This window comes from Hemiscyllium ocellatum, chromosome 30, assembly GCF_020745735.1.
Source record: "Hemiscyllium ocellatum isolate sHemOce1 chromosome 30, sHemOce1.pat.X.cur, whole genome shotgun sequence".
NCBI classification, from domain to species: domain Eukaryota; kingdom Metazoa; phylum Chordata; class Chondrichthyes; order Orectolobiformes; family Hemiscylliidae; genus Hemiscyllium; species Hemiscyllium ocellatum.
The window spans coordinates 9,938,083-9,963,943 of NC_083430.1; the positions used below are offsets into that span (position 1 = coordinate 9,938,083).

A 25,861-nucleotide genomic window follows, 5' to 3' on the forward strand; every position below is an offset into this window, starting at 1 on the left:
TAATACCATCACCTCTGATCCTATCCTCTCCCTCTCAAATTGCAGAGTAAATTCAATCATATTATGATCACTGCCTCCTAAGGGCTCCTTCACCTTAAGCTCCTTTATCAAGTCTGCCTCATTGCACTTCACTAAATCCAGTATTGTCCTGTTCCCTGGTGGGCTCCACCACAAGCTGCTCTAAAAAGCCATCTCGCAGACATCCCACAAATTCCTTTTCTTGCGATCCCCTACCAACCAGATTTTCCCGGTCCACCTGCATATTGAAATCCCCCATGATCACTGTAATTTTGCCTTTCCTACACATCTTTTCTATCTTTTGATGTATATTGCACGCCAGCTGCTGACTACTGTTTGGAGGCAGACACAATTCCAACTATGTTTTTTTTAACCATTGCGGTTCTTCAATTCTCCCCACACAGATTTTACACCTTCTGACCTGACTTCATTTCTTGCTAATCATTTCATTTCATTTCTTAAGGCAACACCCTCCTACCCCGCCCATCTGCCTGCCTGTTCGATAGGATGTACAGCCTTGAACATTCAGCTCCCAATCCTGATCCCCTTGCAGCCAGGTCTCCGTGGGGCCCACCACATCATACCTGGCAATTTTGATCTGCTCCACAAGCCCATTTACCTTGTTCCTTATACAGTACTGCGTGCTTTCAGATATAATACCTTCAGTCCTGTATTAACCATCCCTCTTCGCATTGTCACTCGTTTGTCCAGTGTGCCTGCCAAACTCTCTCCCCACGCCCCCTCACTCTCATCCCTCAGCTACACGCTCAACCTTCCATCTCTACACTTGCAATCCCCCCACATCCTTACACCACCTCCATCCTCTTCTTGTTTTTCATTAACCACCCTGTAACTTCTAACTTGGCACTGTTTAAAACTTCTCAACTGATTCAACTGTCTTTTGTGCAACCTCAAGTCCTTACGGTAGTTTATTTTCTCCCATTTTGAGTGACGGTTAAGTGAAGAGCCTTCACTACATTTAGAAGTTAAACAGTGAGAGTTGTGGCAGGATATTCACCTCCAGCTCAGCAAACCCTCCTCACACACATAACGTTGCAGAACAGCACTGCTTTACCTTAACCCTCCTGGTCCATGAATGCTAAGGCCAGCTGGAGTGATGAGAATAATTAGTAAATCTGGAAGGTAACAGCATCACCCACTGAGGGACTGAGATACGGGGTCCAGAAAATCAAACCTGGGACCTGTTCATCTGAATCTCTGAGTGCTACAACAGCAATGAACACTTGTGTGTGTATAGGGGCAACAATATCACATGGCATCTTAAGGTGTTTCAGAGACATTTTAAAATAATATTACATTGAGTCCTGTAAGGCAATATTAAGACAAAGATTAGTCAAAGCAGCAGGTTTTGAAGGAGGTAGTGAGTTAGCAAAGCTGAGAGGTGTATGGATGAATTTCAGGGCCCACACTACTGAAGGCAAGGCCACCAGCTCCACTCCAAGAGGCAGGAGCACCAACATTTTGGAAAGTTGTACAGATACAGGAGATCACAGAGAACAGAACCAGCCAGGCATGGTGGGAGGTTTAAAATTGAACCATTGCTTAACTGGGAGTCAGTGTAGGTCATATAGCACAGGAGTGATCGGTGATGAGAACTTTAAGCAACAGAGAACACCATATGAATAGTTTTGAAATAGCCCTCCTTGATTCTTGGTTCATTCCAGAGGGTTCCTATTATAAAGCAGGAGACTGTTGGGCCAGCCTAGAGCCTCTGGGTCTGGTACCCAAGAGACATTAGGATGTGATAATGCTGCAACTTACATATTAGTGCCAAGTTTAATGACTCTGTCACCAAAGAGATCGAAAGATCCTTCTGTCAGCGCATTCGTGTAACTGCCACTGACTGGGAAAGTTGCTCGTTTCATCTCTTCTCCATCATAGGTAAACATTCTGTAACAAGTGGAGAAATACTAGACATCAGTATTGTCCTTACCTGAGAAGCTTCCAAACATCAAATTCCAATCACTTTCATCACTGTAAAACCACAGATATATAGAAACTAGGAATAGGAGTAGGCCATTTGACCCTTCAGGCCTGTTCCACCATTCCATAGGATTATAGTAGCTCCATTATCTCAATGCCATATTCCCATTTCTCCCCATAAGACGCCTTTAAAATTGCACTTTGATAGATACTCGTGTCTTTGTGGATTATGCAGGAGGGGTTTTATGGAAAGTTTGATGTATGTAAAAGCTGGAATAGACATCACAACATGCTCAGCTCATGTCTATCCATACATTCAATGTACTGTAAAACTGTCTCAGGGACAACTTTGTCGAAGAGTTCAGGTTTTTTTTTAAGCATATGGAGACTGAAAAAAAAAGCCAAAGGCTGCACAACACAAGCCAGCATCTTAAAAAAGACGTTAAGGTAATACTTTATAGGAACACTCTTCAATAAGGTGATTCTCACAAAGAGAGCTCAGCCTGGAAGGTTCATCAGTCTTCTTTCACCTTCTTACCACATAGCTTCAACAATTTCTCAACCATTAAATTTAGATAATTTAGTTACTGGTCTATGATATGAACACATCAGAGGATGTTTTGGGACCTGTCAAGAAGAAACAAGCTACTTAGCTCAGGAATTTCAAGTCCATCTGCTCTCCAAAATGTATTCAATTTGGAATATTAACAGCAGTGATGGTTAATCGGAGTGCAGACAGAGATAGGTCCATGGAAGTTTGCATATATGGTGCAAGAAGGAAGGATTATAATTCCTGGGACACTGGGACCAGCTCGGTGGAAGATAAGCCCTTAAAAGCATGGACAGGTTGCACCTAGCTAAAGCTGGGCTTATATCTTTCCAGGGTGATCTGCTGGTGCTGGTAGGGAGGATGTATACTAAGTTGGCAGGGATGTGGAAGCCAAGAAGTAATATTAGAGAGGTGCACAGAGTACTGGGAGAGACAGATAGCATTAAAATAGGCAATACTAGTTTAATAAGGGGCATCAATATGAAGAGAAAAGTAATACATTGAAATTTGGGTGACTGTGCAGATATGTGAATGTGAAAAATGCGGTAAACAACTTTGCAGAGCCACTGGCATAGATGGCCCCATGTGGAAATGTGATACTGCAATAATGCAAACCTGACTCAAAGGAAGACAGGCCTGACAGTTAGATTTTCCTGGATGTGTTCAAGAAAGATAGGAAAAGGAGGTCAGAGAAGGTGTCCAAGATGGTCCAAGGACAGACAAACATAATTTGTTAGAGTCAAGGAACATACAAAAATGTTGCAATTAGATTACTTGATGTGGTGTATAGGCCACAAGTGGGAAAAAAATATAGGGGAACAATTCATATGCCAATTACTGAAATGCAAGATTTCTAATATATTATATTAGAAATGAGGGATTATATTTATCCAAATATAGACTGGAATATTAGCAGTATATAGGACAGTTGGGTTCTTCGGTTATGTTCAGGACAATCTTCTACATCAGTACAGTTCCATCCAACAACAAAGCAGATCCTGCTGGACCAAGTTTTTGGAAGCATTGTGGCCAATTGAGGATTGGTTTCAACAGAAGAAGATTTAGGAGATAATGAATAAATTATCAGAAGGTTTCTGAACAAAAGGGAGGGTCTATGTCAGTTGGAAAGCAGGAGACACTAAATAACAATAAGCAGAAAGCAAATGTTATGATTCTGCAATTCATACCTACTCTAGATTTTTGATTTATCTTTCCATGTTCCATTAACAATCACTCGGACCTTGTACCATTCAACATTTATTAATTCCAAACTATCAAAGACCTCCCCTTTCAGTGTTCTTCCCATTCTCTTCTCTTTCACTTGCTTAAAATCTAGGGCATCTCTGAAACATTTCTCAGTTCTGAAAAATCTGTCATTGCCCCAAAATGTTAACACTCTTCCTCTCTCTACAAATGCTGTATGACTGACAAAGTATGCTGAGCATTTTCAACTTGAAACTTATGTTTTAATAGATATTTTTATTGAAGAAAAAGGAAATTTTTTAAAACTTTTTTTACAAACTTACAAATATAAACACTAATATACAATTAAATATTAAATAAATAATAAGCAAAACTCAACAAATAAAAAAAGGAAAAAAAATCAACTAAATACTAATCTAACCTACAAATAACCAAAGAATATAATAAAATATCTTACATTACTCAAAAGAAAAGATAACATAGTAATTAAATAATGAAGTACATGCTCAGAATGAATAAACATCCATCATAATAAAATCCATATTCATACAGGATTCCTCCCCCCAGGGGCCCCTGGACCAGCCAGAACCACTACCACAACTAGGTAAAAGCCCTTGACAATATGGCCGAAATATATATAATTCAGGAAGGGATGGCATATTTTATAGAATAATTCAATTTTTGTGAGGAAGTCAAGGGGCATGCATTCCATGATTAACCTTTGCCAATTCAAAAGCCGTGGAGGGCCCTCAGCTACCCAGTTTACTAAGATATTTTTCCTTGCACAAAAGGAGAGAATGGAAAATAGTTTCCTCCCGTGCAGGTTTGAAAACCTGAGAAGAGATACTGGATCTACTCCAATTTCCGCTCCCAAGATTTCTGTCAGAGCATTTGCTACTCTGATCCAGTATTTGCAGATCTTATAACATGTCCATAAGCAGTGTGTGAGTGCCCACTTCTATTTTACATTTAGGACACATTGGAGATGTTCTTGCCCTAAATTTTGCCAATCATTCCGGTGCTATATGAGTCCTATGGAGTATCTTTAATTGAATAGCTTGGGTTCTATTACAAATGGAGATCTTTTTGGCATTTTCCCAGATGTCGTCCCACATTTCTGAAGGGATTTCCAACCCCAATTTCTGATTCCATGTTTTAAACAATTGTTCCATGTCTTTCGATACTTTGTTCTGTAATGAGTGATAAAGAGTGCTGACTGAGAGTGGACCCATTGGCCATAACACTCTTCTTTCCCTATCTGATTTATAAGAGCAATAACGGAGTCTTCTTCTGTATGTAATCTCGAATTTGGAAATATCAAAAAAATCTCCATTAGGCAGTCCAAATTTCTGGAGCAGCTGTTCAAAAGACATCATAACCTCCCCATCGAACAGATCCCCTAAGCAAGAAATACCCCTGGATCTCCAGGTTTTAAATGTAACATCTGTGAGCCCCAGTTGAAAATCCCATGCTCCCACTATAGGAATATAAGGGGAGTTTTCTGTGAATTACCCTCGTCTTGCCGCATTATCTTCCAAGTTTTAATTGTATTTAATACAATAGAATTTTTACAACGGTCCAGAATAACTTTCATCTTATCTAAAAATAAGAGATAAATGAGGGGACACTTTACTTGAGAAGCCTCAATGTCCAGCCAGATTGATTCCAGGTCACATAAGACCCAATCAGCTATGTAGCTTAACAGAGAACTCAGCTGATACTTCCTAAAGTTTGGAAATTCCAGCCCTCCCCTTGCTTGTGGAAGTTGCAGCTTCGTTAATTTAATAAGGGGCCGTCTATGATTCCAGATGAAAGAACCAAGCCATGGATAGTTTACGCAAAGCCGGCCTTGGCAACATTAGGAGGGAGCATTGTCATAGGGTATAAGGCACGAGGCAAAATATTCATTTTAATTAGAGCTCTTCTGCCTAACCAAGATATCGGGAGATCCCCCCAGCTTTGAAGGTCCTGCCTTATCCTCTCTAATAGGTGCACAAAATTGGCTTTATACAGCTGACCAAATACTGGGGTGATAAAAATACCTAATTATAAAAACCCTCCAGAGACCACCGAAAGGGAAAGCAAGACCCGTCCAATAAATTGGACATATTAACCAGACCACCCATCGGCACGGCCTCTGATTTTGTGAAATTGAATTTGTAACCTGAGAACGCACTAAATAAAATGATTACTTGGATCAAGCGGGACATGGATATCAAAGGATTACTAAGAAAAAGGAGAACATCGTCTGCATAAAGGGTAATTTTATGTTTACCCGAACTAACCCTTGGAGCCATGATATTAGAATCGGCCCATATAGCTTCCGCTAGTGGCTCAATTATTAGCGTGAATAATAACGGTGAGAGAGGACATCCCTGACGACAGCTCCTACCCACACTGAAGCTATCCGAGCATAAACCATTAGTAATTATGGCTGCTTTGGGGTCATTGTACAATACTGAGATCCATTTAGTGAATACCTCTCCCACACTGAGCTTTTCCGGTGTGTAAAACAGATATGACCATTCAACCCGATCGAATGCCTTCTCCGCATCTAAAGAGACTACTATTCCCAGTATTCTTTCCTGACGACAGACTTGAATCACATTCAAAACCCTTCTAATATTATTAGATGATCTATGGCACTTGATAAATCCCGTCTGGTCCTCTTTTGTGATGTATGGTAAAACCCTCTGCAGCCTTAATGCTAACGTTTTAGAAAGAATTTTAAAATCTACATTTAACAAAGGTATTGGTCTGTATGATGTACAATCTTCTGGGGCCTTCCCTTTTTTAAGAATGAGAGAAATATTTGCTTCTCTCAACAAAGGCGGGAGACAGCCCCGATTATATAAATAATTATACATGTCTATAAGTGGACCAGAGCTGAAAATGTGTTGCTGGAAAAGCGCAGCAGGTCAGGCAGCATCCAGGGAACAGGAGATTCGACGTTTTGGGCATAAGCATTTCTTCAGGATCTTCTGTTCCTTGGATGCTGCCTGACCTGCTGCGCTTTTCCAGCAACACATTTTCAGCTCTGATTTGCAGACCTCACTTTCTCCTATACGTGGACCAGCCAGTACCCCATAAACTCTTTGTAGAATTCAGCCTGGACTCCACCTGTGCCAGGTGCTTTACCGCTCTGAAGCTGCCTGGTTGCATCAAGTACTGCCTGGGTTGTCAGGGGAGCAATCAGAATCGACACCTGTTCCGGGGTTAAGTCCGGAAAGGCCAGGCTTTTAAAAAAAGGACCCCATCTTCTAAGCTCTGTCTTCACAATCCTGTGATTTATACAGATCAGAATAAAACTTCCTGAAGGCTGTATTGCTCCTTTTGCGGTCATGAATCAAAATACCAGCACTTTCCCTAATGGACATGATAGCTTGAGGGATCTTTTTTCTCCTTGCGAGATATGCTAGGTATCTACCAGGCTTATCGTCATATTCATATAATCTTTGCTTTGCAAATAATATTTCCCTCTTTGCTGTTTGGGTAAGTGCGGTATTCAAGGCTGTCCTAAGGGCTGTAATCCTTTGTAACTTAGCAATAGAGGGCCTATCAACATACGCTGTCTCAGCTGCCTTCAAGTGAGCCTCGAGTAGACACTATTGTTCTCTCTTTTGTTTTTTCTGTATCGCCGAGTATGAAATAATGAGACCTCGCACAAAAGCCTTAATGGTCTCCCACATCATCGACGGGTTACTGGCCTTACCTGAGTTAATTTCCAAAAAGGTTTTAAATTCTTAAGAGAAATATTTTACGAATTTACTATCCTTCATTAAGAAGGAATCCATACGCCAATGTCGGGGGCTGGTCTCGTTGTCCCTAGTTTTAACTTCCATATATAATGGAGCATGATCAGAGATTATTATATTACCTATTTTGCAGGAATATTTGGGGTTCAAAAAGGTCGAGGGAGCAAAAAACATATCAATTCTAGTATGACACTTATGTGGGTTAGAGTAGAAAGCAAAGTCTCTGCCCTACGGATGAAGGCACCTCCACACATCTCTAACCCTAGCTCCTTATTCAAATCTACCAATTGTCTGGATCTAAGAGATATACCCACAGTACTCTTGGGAATCCTGTCTATCTCTGGGTCCACAGTACAATTAAAATCTCCTCCTATAATTGTGTGACAAGCCCCAAAAGCCATCAGCTTCCGTTATAAATTTGAAGGGGTGTGCTGGGGGACAATAAAGATTCAAAATTCCACAATCCTCCCATTTATGAGGGTTTTAGTCAGTATATACTGTCCAGATTCATCTTTTATCTGACTTAAGAGCTTGAAAGGAAGGTTCTTCCAAATGAGAATGACTACTCCCCTACTTTTTGAACTAAAAGACGAAAAGAAAGCCTGATCGAATCCTCCTTGTTGTAATTTTAAATGCTCTTTATCCAGAAGGTGTGTCTCCTGTAAGAGAGCTATATCACCCCTTTCTTTTTTTGAGGTTTGATAGTATTTTCTTCCTTTTGATTAGTGAATCACTCCCTTTGTCGTTCCAGGTGCACCACCTAATCGAATGACTAACCATGATCGTCCAGGTAAGTCTGAGACCCCCGGGAGGAAGAACCCCATCCAAAACACCCTGAGCATAGACCATAGAAAATTCATTAAAGTAGAAATTCTTTAATACATTAATGCCGATATAGTTAAAAACTATTTCTAAATAAGAAAAATATAAAATACATTTAAAAAGAGATTTTCCCCCTTGCCCCCAGGGGGCATCACTCCCTGTCAGTAAACCCACCTTATCCTCTCCCAACCAGCACCCTGCCCTTGAAATTCAAGTGTACTATAAAACCACAGTTAAAAGTGAGTGCCCCACCCCCATCACCCACATCAACACTTAGATACATTTAGTAAAGATAATACAAAGTATAAACATATAAAACTATAAAGTTACAATCCCAGCAAGTAATAGATAACTAAGTATAATAACAGAAGAAAAAAGAACCCCCACTCTAAAAAAAATTGAGGTAGGACAAAGCAAATGCCCCCCTCCTCCCCTGACACGAGTCAACTAAGCTGCCTGGCCTGTTAAAAAAAATCACATAGTGAATAACAAATAAGCCCCCCTCCCTATCCCCCAGAGACAATATTAAACAATAGAGGGGAAGAAAAGGGAAAGAAAAGATAAACCAGGGTGGGGAGGCAAAATTGCATCATTAGCCATACAGTTTAATTCTTACTATCTATTTAAGAGAGTCCAAAAATTCTTTATATTAGATGATCTACGGCACTTGATAAACCCCGTCTGGTCCTCTTTTGTGATGTATGGTAAAACCCTCTGCAGCCTTAATGCTAACGTTTTAGAAAGAATTTTAAAATCTACATTTAACAAAGGTATTGGTCTGTATGATGTACAATCTTCTGGGGCCTTCCCTTTTTTAAGAATGAGAGAAATATTTGCTTCTCTCAACAAAGGTGGGAGACAGCCCCGATTATATAAATAATTATACATGTCTATAAGTGGACCAGAGCTGAAAATATGTTGCTGGAAAAGTGCAGCAGGTCAGGCAGCATCCAAGGAACAGGAGATTCGACGTTTTGGGCATAAGCATTTCTTCAGGAATGAGGGCTTATGCCTGAAACGTCGAATCTCCTGCTCCTTGGATGCTGCCTGACCTGCTGCGCTTTTCCAGCAACACATTTTCAGCTCTGATTTGCAGACCTCACTTTCTCCTATACGTGGACCAGCCAGTACCCCATAAACTCTTTGTAGAATTCAGCCTGGACTCCACCTGTGCCAGGTGCTTTACCGCTCTGAAGCTGCCTGGTTGCATCAAGTACTGCCTGGGTTGTCAGGGGAGCAATCAGAATCGACACCTGTTCCGGGGTTAAGTCCGGAAAGGCCAGGCTTTTAAAAAAAGGATCCCATCTTCTAAGCTCTGTCTTCACAATCCTGTGATTTATACAGATCAGAATAAAACTTCCTGAAGGCTGTATTGCTCCTTTTGCGGTCATGAATCAAAATACCAGCACTTTCCCTAATGGACATGATAGCTTGTGGGATCTTTTTTCTCCTTGCGAGATATGCTAGGTATCTACCAGGCTTATCGTCATATTCATATAATCTTTGCTTTGCAAATAATATTTCCCTCTTTGCTGTTTGGGTAAGTGCGGTATTCAAGGCTGTCCTAAGGGCTGTAATCCTTTGTAACTTAGCAATAGAGGGCCTATCAACATACGCTGTCTCAGCTGCCTTCAAGTGAGCCTCGAGTAGACACTATTGTTCTCTCTTTTGTTTTTTCTGTATCGCCGAGTATGAAATAATGAGACCTCGCACAAAAGCCTTAATGGTCTCCCACATCATCGACGGGTTACTGGCCTTACCTGAGTTAATTTCCAAAAAGGTTTTAAATTCTTAAGAGAAATATTTTATGAATTTACTATCCTTCATTAAGAAGGAATCCATACGCCAATGTCGGGGGCTGGTCTCGTTGTCCCTAGTTTTAACTTCCATATATAATGGAGCATGATCAGAGATTATTATATTACCTATTTTGCAGGATAATATGGGGTTCAAAAAGGTCAAGGGAGCAAAAAACATATCAATTCTAGTATGATACTTATGTGGGTTAGAGTAGAAAGCAAAGTCTCTGCCCTACGGATGAAGGCACCTCCACATATCTCTAACCCTAGCTCCTTATTCAAATCTACCAATTGTCTGGATCTAAGAGATATACCCACAGTACTCTTGGGTATCCTGTCTATCTCTGGGTCCATAGTACAATTAAAATCTCCTCCTATAATTGTGTGACAAGCCCCAAAAGCCATCAGCTTCCGTTATAAATTTGAAGGGGTGTGCTGGGGGACAATAAAGATTCAAAATTCCACAATCCTCCCATTTATGAGGGTTTTAGTCAGTATATACCGTCCAGATTCATCTTTTATCTGACTTAAGAGCTTGAAGGGAAGGTTCTTCCAAATGAGAATGACTACTCCCCTACTTTTTGAACTAAAAGACGAAAAGAAAGCCTGATCGAATCCTCCTTGTTGTAATTTTAAATGCTCTTTATCCAGAAGGTGTGTCTCCTGTAAGAGAGCTATATCACCCCTTTCTTTTTTTGAGGTTTGATAGTATTTTCTTCCTTTTGATTAGTGAATCACTCCCTTTGTCGTTCCAGGTGCACCACCTAATCGAATGACTAACCATGATCGTCCAGGCAAGTCCGAGACCCCCAGGAGGAAGAACCCCATCCAAAACACCCTGAGCATAGACCATAGAAAATTCATAAAAGTAGAAATTCTTTAATACATTAATGCCGATATAGTTAAAAACTATTTCTAAATAAGAAAAATATAAAATACATTTAAAAAGAGATTTTCCCCCTTGCCCCCAGGGGGCAGTAAACCCACCTTACCCTCTCCCAACCAGCACCCTGCCCTTGAAATTCAAGTGTACTATAAAACCACAGTTAAAAGTGAGTGCCCCACCCCCACCACCCACATCAACACTTAGATACATTTAGTAAAGATAATACAAAGTATAAACATATAAAACTATAAAGTTACAATCCCAGCAAGTAATAGATAACTAAGTATAATAACAGAAGAAAAAAGAACCTCCACTCTAAAAAAAATTGAGGTAGGACAAAGCAAATGCCCCCCTCCTCCCCTGACACGAGTCAACTAAGCTGCCTGGCCTGTTAAAAAAAATCACATAGTGAATAACAAATAAGCCCCCCTCCCTATCCCCCAGAGACAATATTAAACAATAGAGGGGAAGAAAATGGACAGAAAAGATAAACCAGGGTGGGGAGGCAAAATTGCATCATTAGCCATACAGTTTAATTCTTACTATCTACTTAAGAGTCCAAAAATTCTTTAACCTTCTCCAGTGATCCAGTTATAAACAGATCCTTCGTGGCTAAAGCGCAGTGTTGCTGGATAACGCAAGGAATATTGGATGTTTAAGTCTCTCAGACGCTTCTTCGCCTCATCAAATACCCTCCTATTGTGGACCATGGCTGGAGAAAAATCCAGGAATAGCATAATCCTAGAGCCCTTGTACACGATGGCCTGGGGGTCCTTCCTCAGGATTCTAGAGGCTTCCAGGAGCATCTGTTTCTCTCTGTAGCATTGGAGCCGGAACAGGACCGGGCGGGGGCGCTGGTCTGACCTGAGCCTGCGTATAGCAACCTGGTGGGCCCACTTTACCCTTACCTGGCCTGGTCTGGACTCCAACTTTAATATTTCGGGGAGCTATCGCTCCAAAGAAACTGCCAGCTGGCTTCCTCTTCCCATTCGGGAAGGCCCAGCAACCGAATATTTTTTCAACGACCCCGATTGTTGAGGTCATCGATGAGCAGCTCTAAGGTCCAGACTCACTGTTCGAGAGCCAAGACCCCGCCCACAGCCGAGTCAGCGGCAGTCTCCGAGGTCCCAGCCTTTAGCTCCGCCCCTCCAACGCGATTTTCGAGCTTTTCAATTTCTCGGTCATGCTTTTGCAGCGCGACCGAGAGCGACTCCCACCTGCTCCTGGATTCTTCAATAAAGGCATCGATCCTCTCCTGCAGCTTTTTAATTACGGAGATCAGGTTCACCTCTGCAGGTAAAACCCCCAGGCGGCCGCGGACATCTCCACTGCTGCTGGAGGGGGTGGGGGAGGGGGTCCCTGCCTGTTGCGAGCTGCGGGCATTTTTACCTTTAGTCATTTTAAGCACAGCACCAAACTGTTCAAGTTTGCTGCAAAATGACTAAATATGCTGGGTAAGAGTTATTTAAAATGGTTTGGCAGGTGTGGTTGAGGTGCGTACCCCAATTTGCCTGAGTCTTGAGCAGAGTACTACAGACTCAGACTTGCTGGGTCACCGCCATCTTGAATCCCCCGACTTGAAACTTTTAACCTTTGCCAATTAGTTCAGGTCACTGGTGCAAGTAAGAACCAGTGAGGATGTTAAAATGATACCTGCAACAATGTCCCATCATCCTGACATAACCCTTTTGATTAGTATTTGCAGTGTCGCAAGTTGCAGCTCATTCTTGCATGGCTTGTTATTTACTGCGGGGACGTGGGCTTTGCTGGCTGGCAAGAATTTAATACTCATCCCTAGTTGCCCTTGAGAAGGTGGGGGTGACCTGCCTTCTTGAACCTCTACAGTCCATGCGCTGCAGGTTGACCCACAATGCCCTTAGGGAGGGAATTCCAGGATTTCGATGCAGAGACAGTGATGGTACAGTGACATATTTCCAGTGAGGATGATGACTGATCTGCAGGAGAACTTGCAGCTGATGGTGTTCCCATGTATCTGATTGCAGGTTTGAAAGGTACTGTCTAAGAATCTTTGGTGAATTTCTGCAGTGCCTCTTGTAGATAGCACACGCTGCTGCCATTGAGCGTCACAGTGGAAGGATAGATGCTTGTGGATGTGGTGTCAATGAAGGGGGCTGCTTCGCTCTGGATGGTGTCAAGCTTCTCGAGTGTTGTTGAAGCCGCAGTGATCCAGGCAAATGGGGAGTATTCCATCACACTCCTGACTTGTGCCTTATTGATGGTGGACAGCTTTGGGGAGTCAGGAGGTGAGTCACTGCAGGGTACCTCCCTCTGACCTGCTCTTGTAGCCATTGCATTTATGTGGGAAGTCCAGTTGAGTTTCTGGCCAATGGTAATCCCTAGAATGTTGATAGTGGAGGATTCAGTAATGGTAACACCATTCAATGTTAAGGGGTAATTTTTAGATTATCTGTTATTGGAGACGGTCATTGCCTGGCATTTGTGTGGCATAAATGTTACTTGCTGCTTGTCAACCTAAGCCTGGCTACTGTACACATTTTGTTGTATTTGAATATGAATGGCTTCAGTATATGAGGAGTCATGAATGGTGCTAAACATTGCATAATCATCGTTGAATATCCCTATATCTGATCTTGTGATGGAGGGAAGGTCATTGATGAAGCAGCTGAAGATGGTTGGGCCTTGAACACTACCCTGAGGAACTCCTGAGATGACTGGCCTCCAACAACCATGACCATCTTCCTACATGCCACATGTGACTCCATCCACTGGAGAGTTCGCCATTTGATACCCACTGATTCCAGTTTTGCTCAGGCTCCTTGATGTCACATTCTCACTTCATCTCTGGAATTCAGTGTTTTTGTCCATGTCTGAATCAAGGCTATAAGAAGGACAGGAGCAGAGTGGCCCTGGCAGAACCCAAACTGGTCAGCATTGAGCAAGTTATTGCTGAGTAGGTGTGGCTTGATAGCACTGATAATGACGTCATTTATCATTTTACTGATATTCGAGAGTAGACTGTGACTGTCATGAGGAGTTTTGTTACAGGCTTTTTGGAAGTTTAAATGTATACATCACAAGGACCAATTGGCATTAATCACCACAATAAAGTACAAGTAATTGGTCAGGCAGGATCTTCCCCTTCTCATCAATCTTGGCTGCTTACCAAGCTATCATCATACACACAGTCATCGAGTTTGTTCTTGATAACTCCATGAGATATAGGACCAGAAGTAGGTCTTCCAGGCCATTAAGCCTGCTCTGCCAATCATCGAGATCATGACTGATATGATCATCCTCAAATCAGTTTTCCTGCCTGTTCCCCATAACCCTTGATTACTGATTAAATATGTCAGAGCCTTTAATATACTTAACAAAACAGCCTCAACAGCCTTCCACTGTGAAAAACATATAGATTCACCATTCTCAGGGCAGAAATTCCTCTTCATCTGTCTTAAATGGGCATATTTTTATTCTGAGATTATTCCCTCTGGTCCTACCCTGCCACAAGGGGAAACAATCTCTCTCTAAGTATCTTGTACATTTCAATAAGGTTACCTCTCATTCTTCTAAACTCCAATGACTAGAGGCCCAAACTACTCAATATCTCCTAAGACAGTCCTCTTTCAAACCTGGGATCAGCCTAGCGACCCTTCTCTGGACCCTTTTCCAATGCCAGTATATCACTCGTTGGATAAGATGACCAAAACTGTTCACAGTATTTCAGGTGCAGTCTGACAAGTGCCTTGCGCAGTTTTAGCAAGATGTTTATACAGCACTCTCTTTGAAGTAAAGGCCAACAGACCATTTGTCTTCCATGTTACTCACTGAACATGGATACTAGCTTTTTGTGAATCATGCACGAGCAATCTGAAAGTCTCTGTTCTGTAGCTTTCTGAAATCTTTCTCCATTCAAATATTCGACTCCTCTATTTTTCCTGCCAAAGTACATATCATGTTTTTCCCACATTGTATTCCAGCTCGCTTAACCTGCCAAATCCCTCTGCAGACTGAATTATCCTCACTACACTCCTTCCCACCTATTTTTGTGTCATCTGCAAATATGGCAACAGCACATTCATTTTCCTCAACCAAATCATTACTGTGTTGTAAATCACTGTGGCCTTAGCACTGATTCCTGAGGCATTCCACCAGTTACTGGTTGCCATCCTGAAAATGTCCCTCTTATCCCAGCTCTATTATTTAGCCAATATTCCATCTATGCTATCTCAAGCAGTCTAATGTATGCTACCTTATCAAACCCCTTCTGAAAATCCAAATATATTACATCCAGTGCTTCCGTTTTAACATACTTATTATCTCCGCAAAGAGTGAGTAAATTTGTCAGGGATAATTTCCACCTCATAAAACCATGCTGACTCTGCTTGATTATATGATATGTTTCTAAATGCTCTGCTATTACATTCTTTATAATAGACTTTCCCGTAAACAGATATTAAGATAACTGGCCTATAGTTAACTGTTTTTCACCTCTTTTTTAAATAGAATAGCTTTCCAATCTCCTGGAACTACATTATTTTATCCACATACTGGGAAGAATGGGATCAATACAAGTGAGATAAATGCTTGGAATGGGCTTTGATATATGATGGGGGAAACAAAATCATTAATTTAGACAATAGACAATAGGTGCAGGAGTAGGTCATTCTGCCCTTCAAGCCAGCACCACTATTCATTATGATCATGGCTGATCATCCTCAATCAGTATGCTGTTCCTGCCTTATCCCCAGAACCCTTGATTCCACTATCCTTGAGAACTCTATCCAACTCTTTCTTGAATGTATCCAGAGACTTGGCCTCCTCAGCCTTCTGGGGCAGAGCATTCCATACACCCACCACTCTCTGGGTGAACAAGTTTCTCCTCAACTCTGTTCTAAATGGCCTACCCCTTATTTTTAAACTGTGTCCTCTGGTTCAGGACTCACCCATCAGCAGAAACATGCTTCCTGCCTCCAGAGTGTCCAATCCTTTAATACTCTTATACGTCTCAATCAGATCTCCTCTCAGTCTTCTAAACTCAAGTGTATACAAGCCCAGCCACTCCAGTCTTTCAGCGTAAGATAGTCATTCCGGGAATTGACCTCATGAACCTACGCTGCACTCCCTCAATAGCCAGAATGTCTTTCCTCAAATTTGGGACCAAAACTGCACACAATATGCCAGGTGTGGTCTCACCAGGGCCCTGTACAGCTGCAGAAGAGCCTCTTTGCTTCTATAGTCAATTCCTCTTGTTATGAAGGCCAGCATGCTATTAGCCTTCTTCACTGCCTGCTGTGCCTGCATGATTGATTTCATTGATGATGTACAAGAACACCTAGATCTCGTTGTACTGCCCCTTTACCTAACTTGACTCCATCTAGGTAGTAATCTGCCTTCCTGTTCTTGCCACCAAAGTGGATAAGCACACGTTTATCCACATTAAACTGCATCTGCCATGCATCTAACCACTCACCTAGCCTGTCCAGGTCACCCTGTATTCTCCTAACATCCTCCTCACATGTCACCCTGCCACCCAGCTTTGTGTCATCAGCAAATTTGCTAATATTACTTTTAATACCTTCATCTATATCATTAATGTACATTTTAAAAAGCTGTGGTCCCAGCACTGATCCCTGCGGCACACCACTGATCACCGCCTGCCATTCCGAAAGGGAGCCGTTTATCACTACTCTTTGTTTCCTGTCAGCCAGCCAATTTTCAATCCATGTCAGTACTTTGCCCCCAGTACCATGTGCCCTAATTTTGCTCACTAACCTCCTATGTGGGACTTTATCAAAGGCTTTCTGAAAGTCCGGGTATACTACATCCACTAGATCTCCCTTGTCCATCTTCAGAGTTACATCCTCAAAAAATTCCAGAAGATTAGTCAAGCATGATTTCCCCTTCATAAATCCATGCTGACTCTGACCTATCCTGTTACTGCTATTAGAGGACAACTTCATTGGAATGGTGGGGAAATACAGGTTCCCTTTCATGGATGGTTGAGCATAGGGTGGACCATCAATTGCCTTTTGATGTTTTATATCTGCTGCACAGAAAGATGACTAAACAACACTCAAAAAGAAAACATATTCCTCTGTGGCCACGGAAATACATGCCAGGATCTAAATAGTGGGATTTATGGAGGAGCAAGGAACAATAAATCATCAACAATTGAACCAAATTGTCTTCTTTCTACCACAGTGAAGATCAAAATTAAATTAGAGGGAGTGTGCACAGGGGATCATGAATGGAAGAATTAAAATTAGCATAGAGTTTATAGAAGGAAGACGATGTAACTTACTTGATCAATCCAGGGATCTCTGTTCCCCAAGGAACAGGTCCAGAAATTGGCAGCACAAAGCGTCCATTGGAATTCTGAACTTTATCTTTCAGAAAGATGGACACCTGTGGAGAAAGCATTTATCGCCATTATTGACGGTGCCATAATGCATAAGATATACAGCACTAAATCAGCCAACTCGACAATGTATCTATCATGAAAATAAAACTAAGAACTGCAGATGTACTGGAAATCGGAAATAAAAATAGAAATTGCTGGAGAAACTCTGCAGATCTGGCAGCAACTGTGGTGAGCAGGCAGAGTCAACGTTTCGGATCCAGTGACTCTTTGTCCATTCTGTTCTGAAGAAGAGTCATTGGACCCGAAACATTGGCTCTGCTTTCTCTCCACTGATGCTGTCAGACCTGCTGGGTTTCTCCAGTAATTTCTGCTTTTGTTCAATCTGTATTTGTGCTCCACTCAAAAGTCTTTCCATCTTTCTGCCTTTAAATGTATAATTGTAGCCCTATATTCCCTCCTTCATCACGTTTGCCTAGGTTCCATTGAAATTCATCTGTAAATTCCCAAACGGATAACATAGTCTCAGATACCCACAAAGACAACAGACCAATAATGAAGCATGGTAACACTGAGCATATAACTGTTAATGTCAGCAAATGACAGGTCAACACGTAATACATCATATAAATATAAACGTCTGCAATGAGAATCCCAGGTTCTGTGTGAGCAGGGTGCAGTAGGCTGCTAAATCAGCATCCATCTTCAACAGTGCTGCTTTCAGAAGCCACTCAGGAATCTTTTGACATACTTAGGCAAATGCATAACTACAATACAGAACATCTGATTAGAACTGCCACAGATAATGTCCAACACTAGTAATTCAATTAGATACATCACATTGCTTTGACAACGTTGGGAAGTGTGGTCACGGAGGAGGGATTAATGTCACTTCATGTCTTCTGACCTTATCTGCTGTTTCTTGGGAATGGCTAATTTATAATAGGCACTTCAGTCACTCCACACAGTGGCATGTTCCACATTCTCACCACTCTACAGGTGATGAAACTGCATTGGAATTCCCTATTGGACTTTTTAAAAATTCATTCCTAGCATATGGGCATCAGTGGCTGGCCAGCATTTATTGGCCATTCCTAATTACCTCCAAGGAGATGTGGTGAACTTCCACACTTAGTGTGCTGCATGTAGACCCAGAATGCTATTAGGGATGGAATTCCAGGATTTCAACCCAGCAACACTGCAGGAACAGCAATATATTTCCAAGTCAGGATGGTGAGTGGCTTGAAGGGAAATGTATAAATGGTGGTGTTCCCCTGTATCTGCTGCCCTTGTCCTTCTCAATAGAATGTTTGAAAGATGTTATCTGAGGATATTAGGTGAATTTCTGCAGTCTTCATAATTTTACACACTGCTGCTACTGATTGTCATTGGCGGAGGGTGCGGTGCCAGTCATATTTTGTCCTGGATGGTGTCGAGCTTCTTGAGTATTGTTGGAGCTGCACCCATCCAGGCAAGTGGGGAATTTCCATTGCACTTCTGACTTATGCTGTGTAAGTCATGGACAAGATTTAAGGGAGTCAGGAAGTGAGTTTCTCACCATAGTGTTGCTAGCCTCTGACCTGCTCTTGCAGGTATCATGTTTATGTGGTAATTCCAGTTGAGTTTCTGGTCAATAGTAACCTCAGGATGTTGATAGTGGAGGGATTCAGTGATAATAACACCAATGAATGTCAAGGGCAGTGGTTAGATTATCTTTTAATGGAAATGGTCATCTCCTGGCATATGTGTGGCATAAATGTTACATCTTGTTGCTTTTTGGCAACTTCTAGTGATGAGCACTACTTATACTTTTCCCACAAAAGGAAATATTTCTCTATGACGACTCTATCAAAGCCTCAATTTAAAAACTTCTTCAATCATCTCTCAGACCTTTTCAAGAGAAAAGGGAAGATGTATTTCTTGCATCATTGCCATTATTTTTTCTTTTATTCCTCCTATCCTATAGTTGCTCACTCTTGCTGCTGTAGAGTAATTGTTGTCCTCAAGTATTCAATAAAACTGAAAGAATTACAGATACAGTAAATCAGAAATAAAAACGGAAATTGCTAGAAAAGCTCAGCAGGTCTGGCAGCACCTGAAGAGAAATCAGAGTTAAAGTTTCAGCTTGAGTGACCCTTCCTTGGAACAGACCTGCTGAGCTTTTCAAATATTCAATCCTCATTCTGAGATAACAGTGTCAGAAGAATATTCAACTATCAAATAAACTAGAAAAGTTAGCTTCCAAGACAAGGATTATTTCTTCACTCAGTCCCAATATCTGGAACAAATCACCAAGATGTACTCCAACTATATACTCTACAATTCTTTCAAATAGAGCTGACTGAGATGCAAGGATCCTTTAAGTTGTAGATAGCAAAAGTGGAGCTAGCAGTGATTGGCATTATGATTTAAGACAGTTGTTGACTTTATAGAGTCATGAGGGGCATGGACAGGGTGAATACGGGAGGCCAAAACTAGAGGGCATAGGCTTAAGGTGAGAGGAGAAAGATTTTAAAGGGTCCTGAAGGGCAACATTTTCACACGCAGGGTGGTACATGTGTGGAACAAGTTGCCAAAGGATCTGGTGGAGGTGGGTACAATTACAACGTTTGAAAGGCATCTGGATGGGCACATGAATAGGAAGGGTTTAGGATGTTGTGAAACTTGAAAGGGTTCAGAAAAGATTTACAAAGATGTTGCCAGGGTTGGAGAGACAGGCTACAGGGAGAGGCTGAACAGGCTGGGGCTGTTTTTCCTGGAGTGTCGGAGGCGGAGGGGTGATCTTACAGAGGTTTACAAAGTTATCAAGGGCATGGATAGGATAAATAGACAAAGTCTTTTCCCTGGGGTCGGGGAGTCCAGAACTAGAGGGCATAGGTTTAGGCTGAGAGGGGAAAATTATAAAAGAGACCTAAGGGGCAACTTTTTCACACAGAGGGTGTTACGTGTATGGAATGAGCTGCCAGAGGATGTGGTGGAGGCTGGTACAATTGCAACATTTAAGAAGCATTTGGATGGGTATATGAATAGGAAGGGTTTGGAGGGATATGGGCTGGGTGCAGGCAGGTGGGATTAGATTGGTTTGGGATATCTGGTCGGCATGGACAGGTTGGACCGAAGGGTCTGTTTCCATGCTGTACATCTCTATGACTCTATGGATATGGACCAAAGGCTGGTAAATGGGACTGGATCGCATTGAGATATCTGTTGGCATGGACGAGTTGGACCAAGGTGAAACGTGTACAGTTTCCATGCTATATAGCTGTACGACTCTTGGAGCCCGCTTGATTGCTTGGGCTGAAGTGGGAGAAAACTGGGGAAGGACACAACAAGATTTCCTGATGAAGGGCTTATGCTCGAAACGTCGAATTCTCTATTCCTGAGATGCTGCCTGACCTGCTGTGCTTTGACCAGCAACACATTTGCAGCTGTGATCTCCAGCATCTGCAGACCTCATTTTTTACTCGAAGAATTTACCAGAGTTGCCCTAATATGGATTATGATAATTTCCTTTGTCTTATTTTTGTTTGTCCCAAACTCTAACTTTAATCAAAAGAAAAAAAAAGTGGGCTATGTACAAAAGTGGGAGAAAGTGAGGACTGCAGATGCTGGAGATTAGAGTCAAAAGTGTGGCATTGGAAAAGCACAGCAGGTCAGACAGATTCCGAGGAGCAGGAGAATTGATGTTTCAGGCAGGATGAAGGCTTATGTCTGAAATGTCGATTCACCTGCTCCTCTGATGCTGCCTGACCAGCTGTGCTTTTCCAGCTCCACACTCTCGACTATGGACAAAAGTGATCAATTTGAAAGTTACCAAAGTTAATATGAGTCCATCTCTCTGTACATGGTCTTCCTGCACTATAAAGAGGCACCATAAAAGAAGCAAAAAGTTCTCATCTACTCTTTGCGTGCACAGTAAATATTTTGCAACACAACTGTGAAACTGTGGGCTCAGTAAGTTCTACCTGTTATGTGCTTGATGGATCACAGACCTTGAAGGGACCTGGTACACTTACTCGGATATGAAGATCCTGAAAGAAAACCAGCAGGGTTTGTCTGATGAGTTGAAACTCTCCTGCAGGTAGGCAGCTGTATGTCTGTTAATCAGAGAAAGGCAAAAAGACATGTATTACATTCCAAATCAGAAACATGCAATCGGTTTCACAGCACTAAATACAGTTGACTAGATGCCCCACCAAGTGCGGGGCTATCATTCGGTGTAAGTGCCCAAGTCAGAATTTATACAGTTCCCCCAAAGCTGCAAATGTGTTGCTGGTCAAAGCACAGCAGGCCAGGCAGCATCTCAGGAATAGAGAATTCGACGTTTCGAGCATAAGCCCTTCATCAGGAATATAGAGATGTTCATCAGCTGGTAATCTTTGGTGGCTCCTATTATCTTTGCATGCTTGTACTATCTTGATTTTCCTTTTAACTGAAGAGTTCCTTACGTTTTCCACATTTGAACATTGGAAAACAACTTCCTTTTCATTGCTGCAAAATAGCATCTTGCTGACTGATCAACGTTAACCTTGAAGAGGACAATATTTATCTATTTTCCCAAATTTGAAGAGCTGAGGCTACAGTTTCCAAGTTTGCAAGCATTCTTGGGAGATAGATGTGAGGAGAATGATTGCAGGGGGGGGTGGAGGGGGTGGGGGCAAGGGTTTCTGTCTGGCAGCTCACATCTTTTGTATGAAGAAACTGTATGTTGGTGAGAATTGGTGGGGGGGGGGGGGGTCATGCATTTCTGTGGGAGCTTATATCAGTGGACAAAGTCCAATCACAATCTCATCCCAACTCTGATGCACTTGTCACCAGCAAAATCATACACACACATCTAGCACAGTCTTTCCTCTTGTTATGGCTACAACTTTCAGTTTCAATTCCAAAAGTCACATTTGGAGTTTGAAATACAACCAGTTTGGCTATTCATTGTCAGCTTGGACCACAACAAGTCCCATTAAGTACTACTCACCTCCGCGAAAATCACAACTCCAGGATCACACAAACAGAACCCCCACAATGAGTTTTCTCCACTACACCATCTCTTTCAACCTTTTACCCTACCCTCCATCTCCTACGACACACCTATACATTGGAGATGGTCATTACCTTTCACCTCTGTTACAGTAGTGTAACTTGGCACTTAACAGCACAAACCTGAACGTTGTCCCTGTTTGTATGGTCATAGATTGTTCTGCTATCAAAGAAGTTGCAAATATCACATAAAACTCAGCAAACATAAGACCAGAAGATATAGGAGCAGGATTGGACAATTCAGCCCATCAAGTACTCATGGCTGATACGTTCCTCAACCCCATTCTCCTGCCTTCTCCCAAAACTATTGATCCCATTACGGAATAAGAACCTGTCTCTTGTCTCCAGCTTAGACACTCAATGGCTTGGTTTCCATAGCCTTCTACGGCAATAAATTCCACAGAATCATCACCTTCTTGCTGAAAAATTCTTTCTAATCTCAGTTCTAAAGGGTCATCCCTTCACTCTGAGGGTTCTAGTCTCTCCTATTAGTACCAAGCATCTTGGTATTCTGTCTTTTTCAATCGGATACCCCCCTAATCCTTCCAATCTCCATCCAGTACAGAACCAGAGTCCTCAACAATTCCTAATGTCATAAGCTCCTCATTCCCGGGATCGTTGTTGTGAACCACCTCTGGACTCCAATCACGGCACATCCTTCCTCAGGTAGAGCCCAAAACTGCTCATAATATTCCAAATGTGGCCTGACGTGACCCTTTTCTGCTGCAGTACTTCTCTGCTGTTGTATTCTAGCCCTCGTGAAATGAATGCTAATATTGTACTTGCCTTCCTATCTGCCAACTGAACCAGCATTTTAACCTTAAGCAGTAAAGGGATCCCTCTGTGCTTCAGATTTCTGAAGCTGCTCCCCATTTAGATATCAGTCTGTGCCTCTATTCTTCCTAATGTTGTGCATAACCTCACACTTTCCCATATTCTATTACACCTGCTACTTCTTTGCCCACTCTCCAACTCCTTCTGCAGCCTCCCCACCTCCTCAATACTATCTGGCCCTCCACCTATCTTTGAGTCATTTGCAAACTTAGCAACAATGTCCTTACTTTCTTTGTCCAGATTGTTAATTTATAATATGAATGAGTGTGGTCTAAATCTTCTATCCATGCCAATACTTGCCAACACTATGGAGTATCATCTTATTCGGCAGCCTCTTTACAGCACTTTGCCAAAGGCCTTCTAGAAATCCAAACAGATCACACCCAATGGCTCTCCTTTGTCAAATTTGCTTATTACCTCCTCAAAGAAGTCTAACAGATGGGTCAGGCATGATCTCCTTTTGATGAAGCTGTGCCAACACAGCCCTATTTCACTATGGACTTCCAAGTACTCCACAAAATCATCCTTCATCATGAACTATTCTCCACTTCTGGTTTTACAAAGGAAGATCACTGATGAAACCAATGATAGCCAGGCTGAGGACACGATCTTGAGGAACTCGAGATGAATGACCTCCAAAACTCTCATTTTCCTTTGTGCTTGGTACAATTCAAACCATTGGAGAGTCTTCCTCAGATTACCATTGACTTCAGTTTTCTCAGGGCTCTCTGATGCCACACTTGGTCAAATGTTGAATTAGAAACTGAAAGAACTGCAGATGCTATAAATCAGAAACAAAAAAGAAGTTAATGTTTTGGGTGTGGTGACCCTTCCTCAGAACTGTGCTGAGTTAGTGGTCACTGGACCCGGAACTTTAACTCTGATTTCTCTTCACAGATACTGCCAGACCTGCAACTTTTCCAGCAACTTCTGTTTTTGTTGGTCAAATGTTGCCTGATTTCAACGGTAGATACTCTCACTTCCCCTCTGAAACTTAACTTTTCTTTCTATGTTTGGATAAATGATGTAGTGCAATCTGAGATGAGTGGCAGATAAACAGAATTCAAATTATTGCTGAGTATGTGCTGCTCAAGAACGCTGTCAGTAACACCATTCATTAATTTTCTGATGAACCAAAGTAAATTAATAAGATAGGTATGGATGAATTGGATTATTTGATTTGAATGATTTATTGTCACTTGCATTTTACAGTGAAAATACAGTGAAAAGTTTCAACTGTCACCTCAATCCAGTGCCATTTTGAATAGTTTTAGAATAACAAGATACAACTGAAAGAGAGTCTATCTTCCCCTCGCTGCCTCCACTGTGACTCCTGAGCTGGCTCATCAACAGCACCTGCGCCTCCACCGCCACCCCACTACCTGCACCGGATGCAGCAATGTGAGAGTCACCACACTTTAGGTACCATCTCTTTGGCACTGGTGTGACCTCATCAATACCACTGCAGGGTCCCGTGCTGAACTACATTCGCCCCAAAACCAGGAGTCCCTGGCTCTGCTGCCGCCACCTCGTCAATAAACAAGAATCCCTGGCTCTGGACCTGCCGCGACCACAACCAGGAGTCACTGGTTCTGCTCCACTCTAGGCCAGGCCAAGTTAGGTCGCCACTGCCTTGCCACGAGTTCCGCTCCAGCCACCCTCCTCTGAAATGTCACTGTCGCTGCCGTCACCCCGCACACTGAGAGGGTGTCCTTGCCGCTGCTGCCTCTAATCGCTGAGAGGAGTCACATCCATTGCTGCTGACTGCCAAGAGGCTGCCGCCATTCTGTGCATGACCTGCTCTCGTTGCCATGCCGATGCTTCTGACTAACCTACTACTAAAGCCTTTAAAGAAAAGGAAACTGAACGAGAAAATGGAAAGGACAAAAAAAGAACAGAAGCAAAAAAAAGAAGCAAGCAGATGGGTGCGGACGAGTCACAGGCTCAAGAGCCCGCATGCAGCCATGCCCCTCCGCCGTCATCTTGATTAAGTCCTACTACACTTTGGGGATAGAACATACTTGAGCAATTTTCAACATGCCCAAGTAGTTGCCATTGTTGCAGCTGAAACAGAACAGTCTGATTCATGGCATAGCTTGTCCTAAACTGCAAGTCTTCAACATTCGGCTGGAGTATTATCAGAGTGCATAACCCTTGCTGTATCCTATGTAATCAGCTGCTGATTAGTCTCACATAGAGAAAATCAAATTGGCCCAAGACTGGCGTCTGTGATGGTGGAGACCTCAGGAAGTGGTTGAAATCAGATCATCCCTTTGGACTTCTGGTTGAAGATGATTATAAATACTTTAAACTCATTTTTAGCACTAATATTCTGGTTTAGCCCATCGTAATGATTGTCAAAGCTCATTCTCCAGTTAACAGTTTAGCTGTTGACCCCAAACACAACTGGATATGACAGGAATGTAGAGGTTTGACCTGGGCTATTCTTGTGGAACTGCTTAGCTGTCGATAATGTGCCACTTCTGCTATTTAGTATGTTTATAGTCCTGTGTTGTACCTTCAGCAGGTTGGGAACATATTTTTAGTTATGCCTAGTCCTGCCTCTGCATTACCAGCAGCTTAATGGTAATAGTAGAGTGAGGGATGTGCCAGGCTATGAGGTTACAGGTAGTGGTCAAATGCAATTATGCTGCAGTTGACAGCTCACAGTGC

The 25,861-nt window shown here is 42.2% G+C and overlaps 1 protein-coding gene across 1 annotated transcript in view; it reads right to left on the reverse strand.

Moving 5' to 3' along the window:
* Positions 1-25,861, reverse strand: part of oscp1b (organic solute carrier partner 1b) — a 79,896-nt gene that overhangs the window by 18,864 nt on the left and 35,171 nt on the right. The window contains exons 4-6 of the mRNA XM_060847375.1: positions 21,334-21,414; positions 17,261-17,364; positions 1,801-1,929 (exon numbers count right to left, since the gene is read on the reverse strand). Coding sequence (XP_060703358.1) covers positions 1,801-1,929; positions 17,261-17,364; positions 21,334-21,414 — 314 coding nt within the window. The remainder of the gene's footprint in view (positions 1-1,800; positions 1,930-17,260; positions 17,365-21,333; positions 21,415-25,861) is intronic.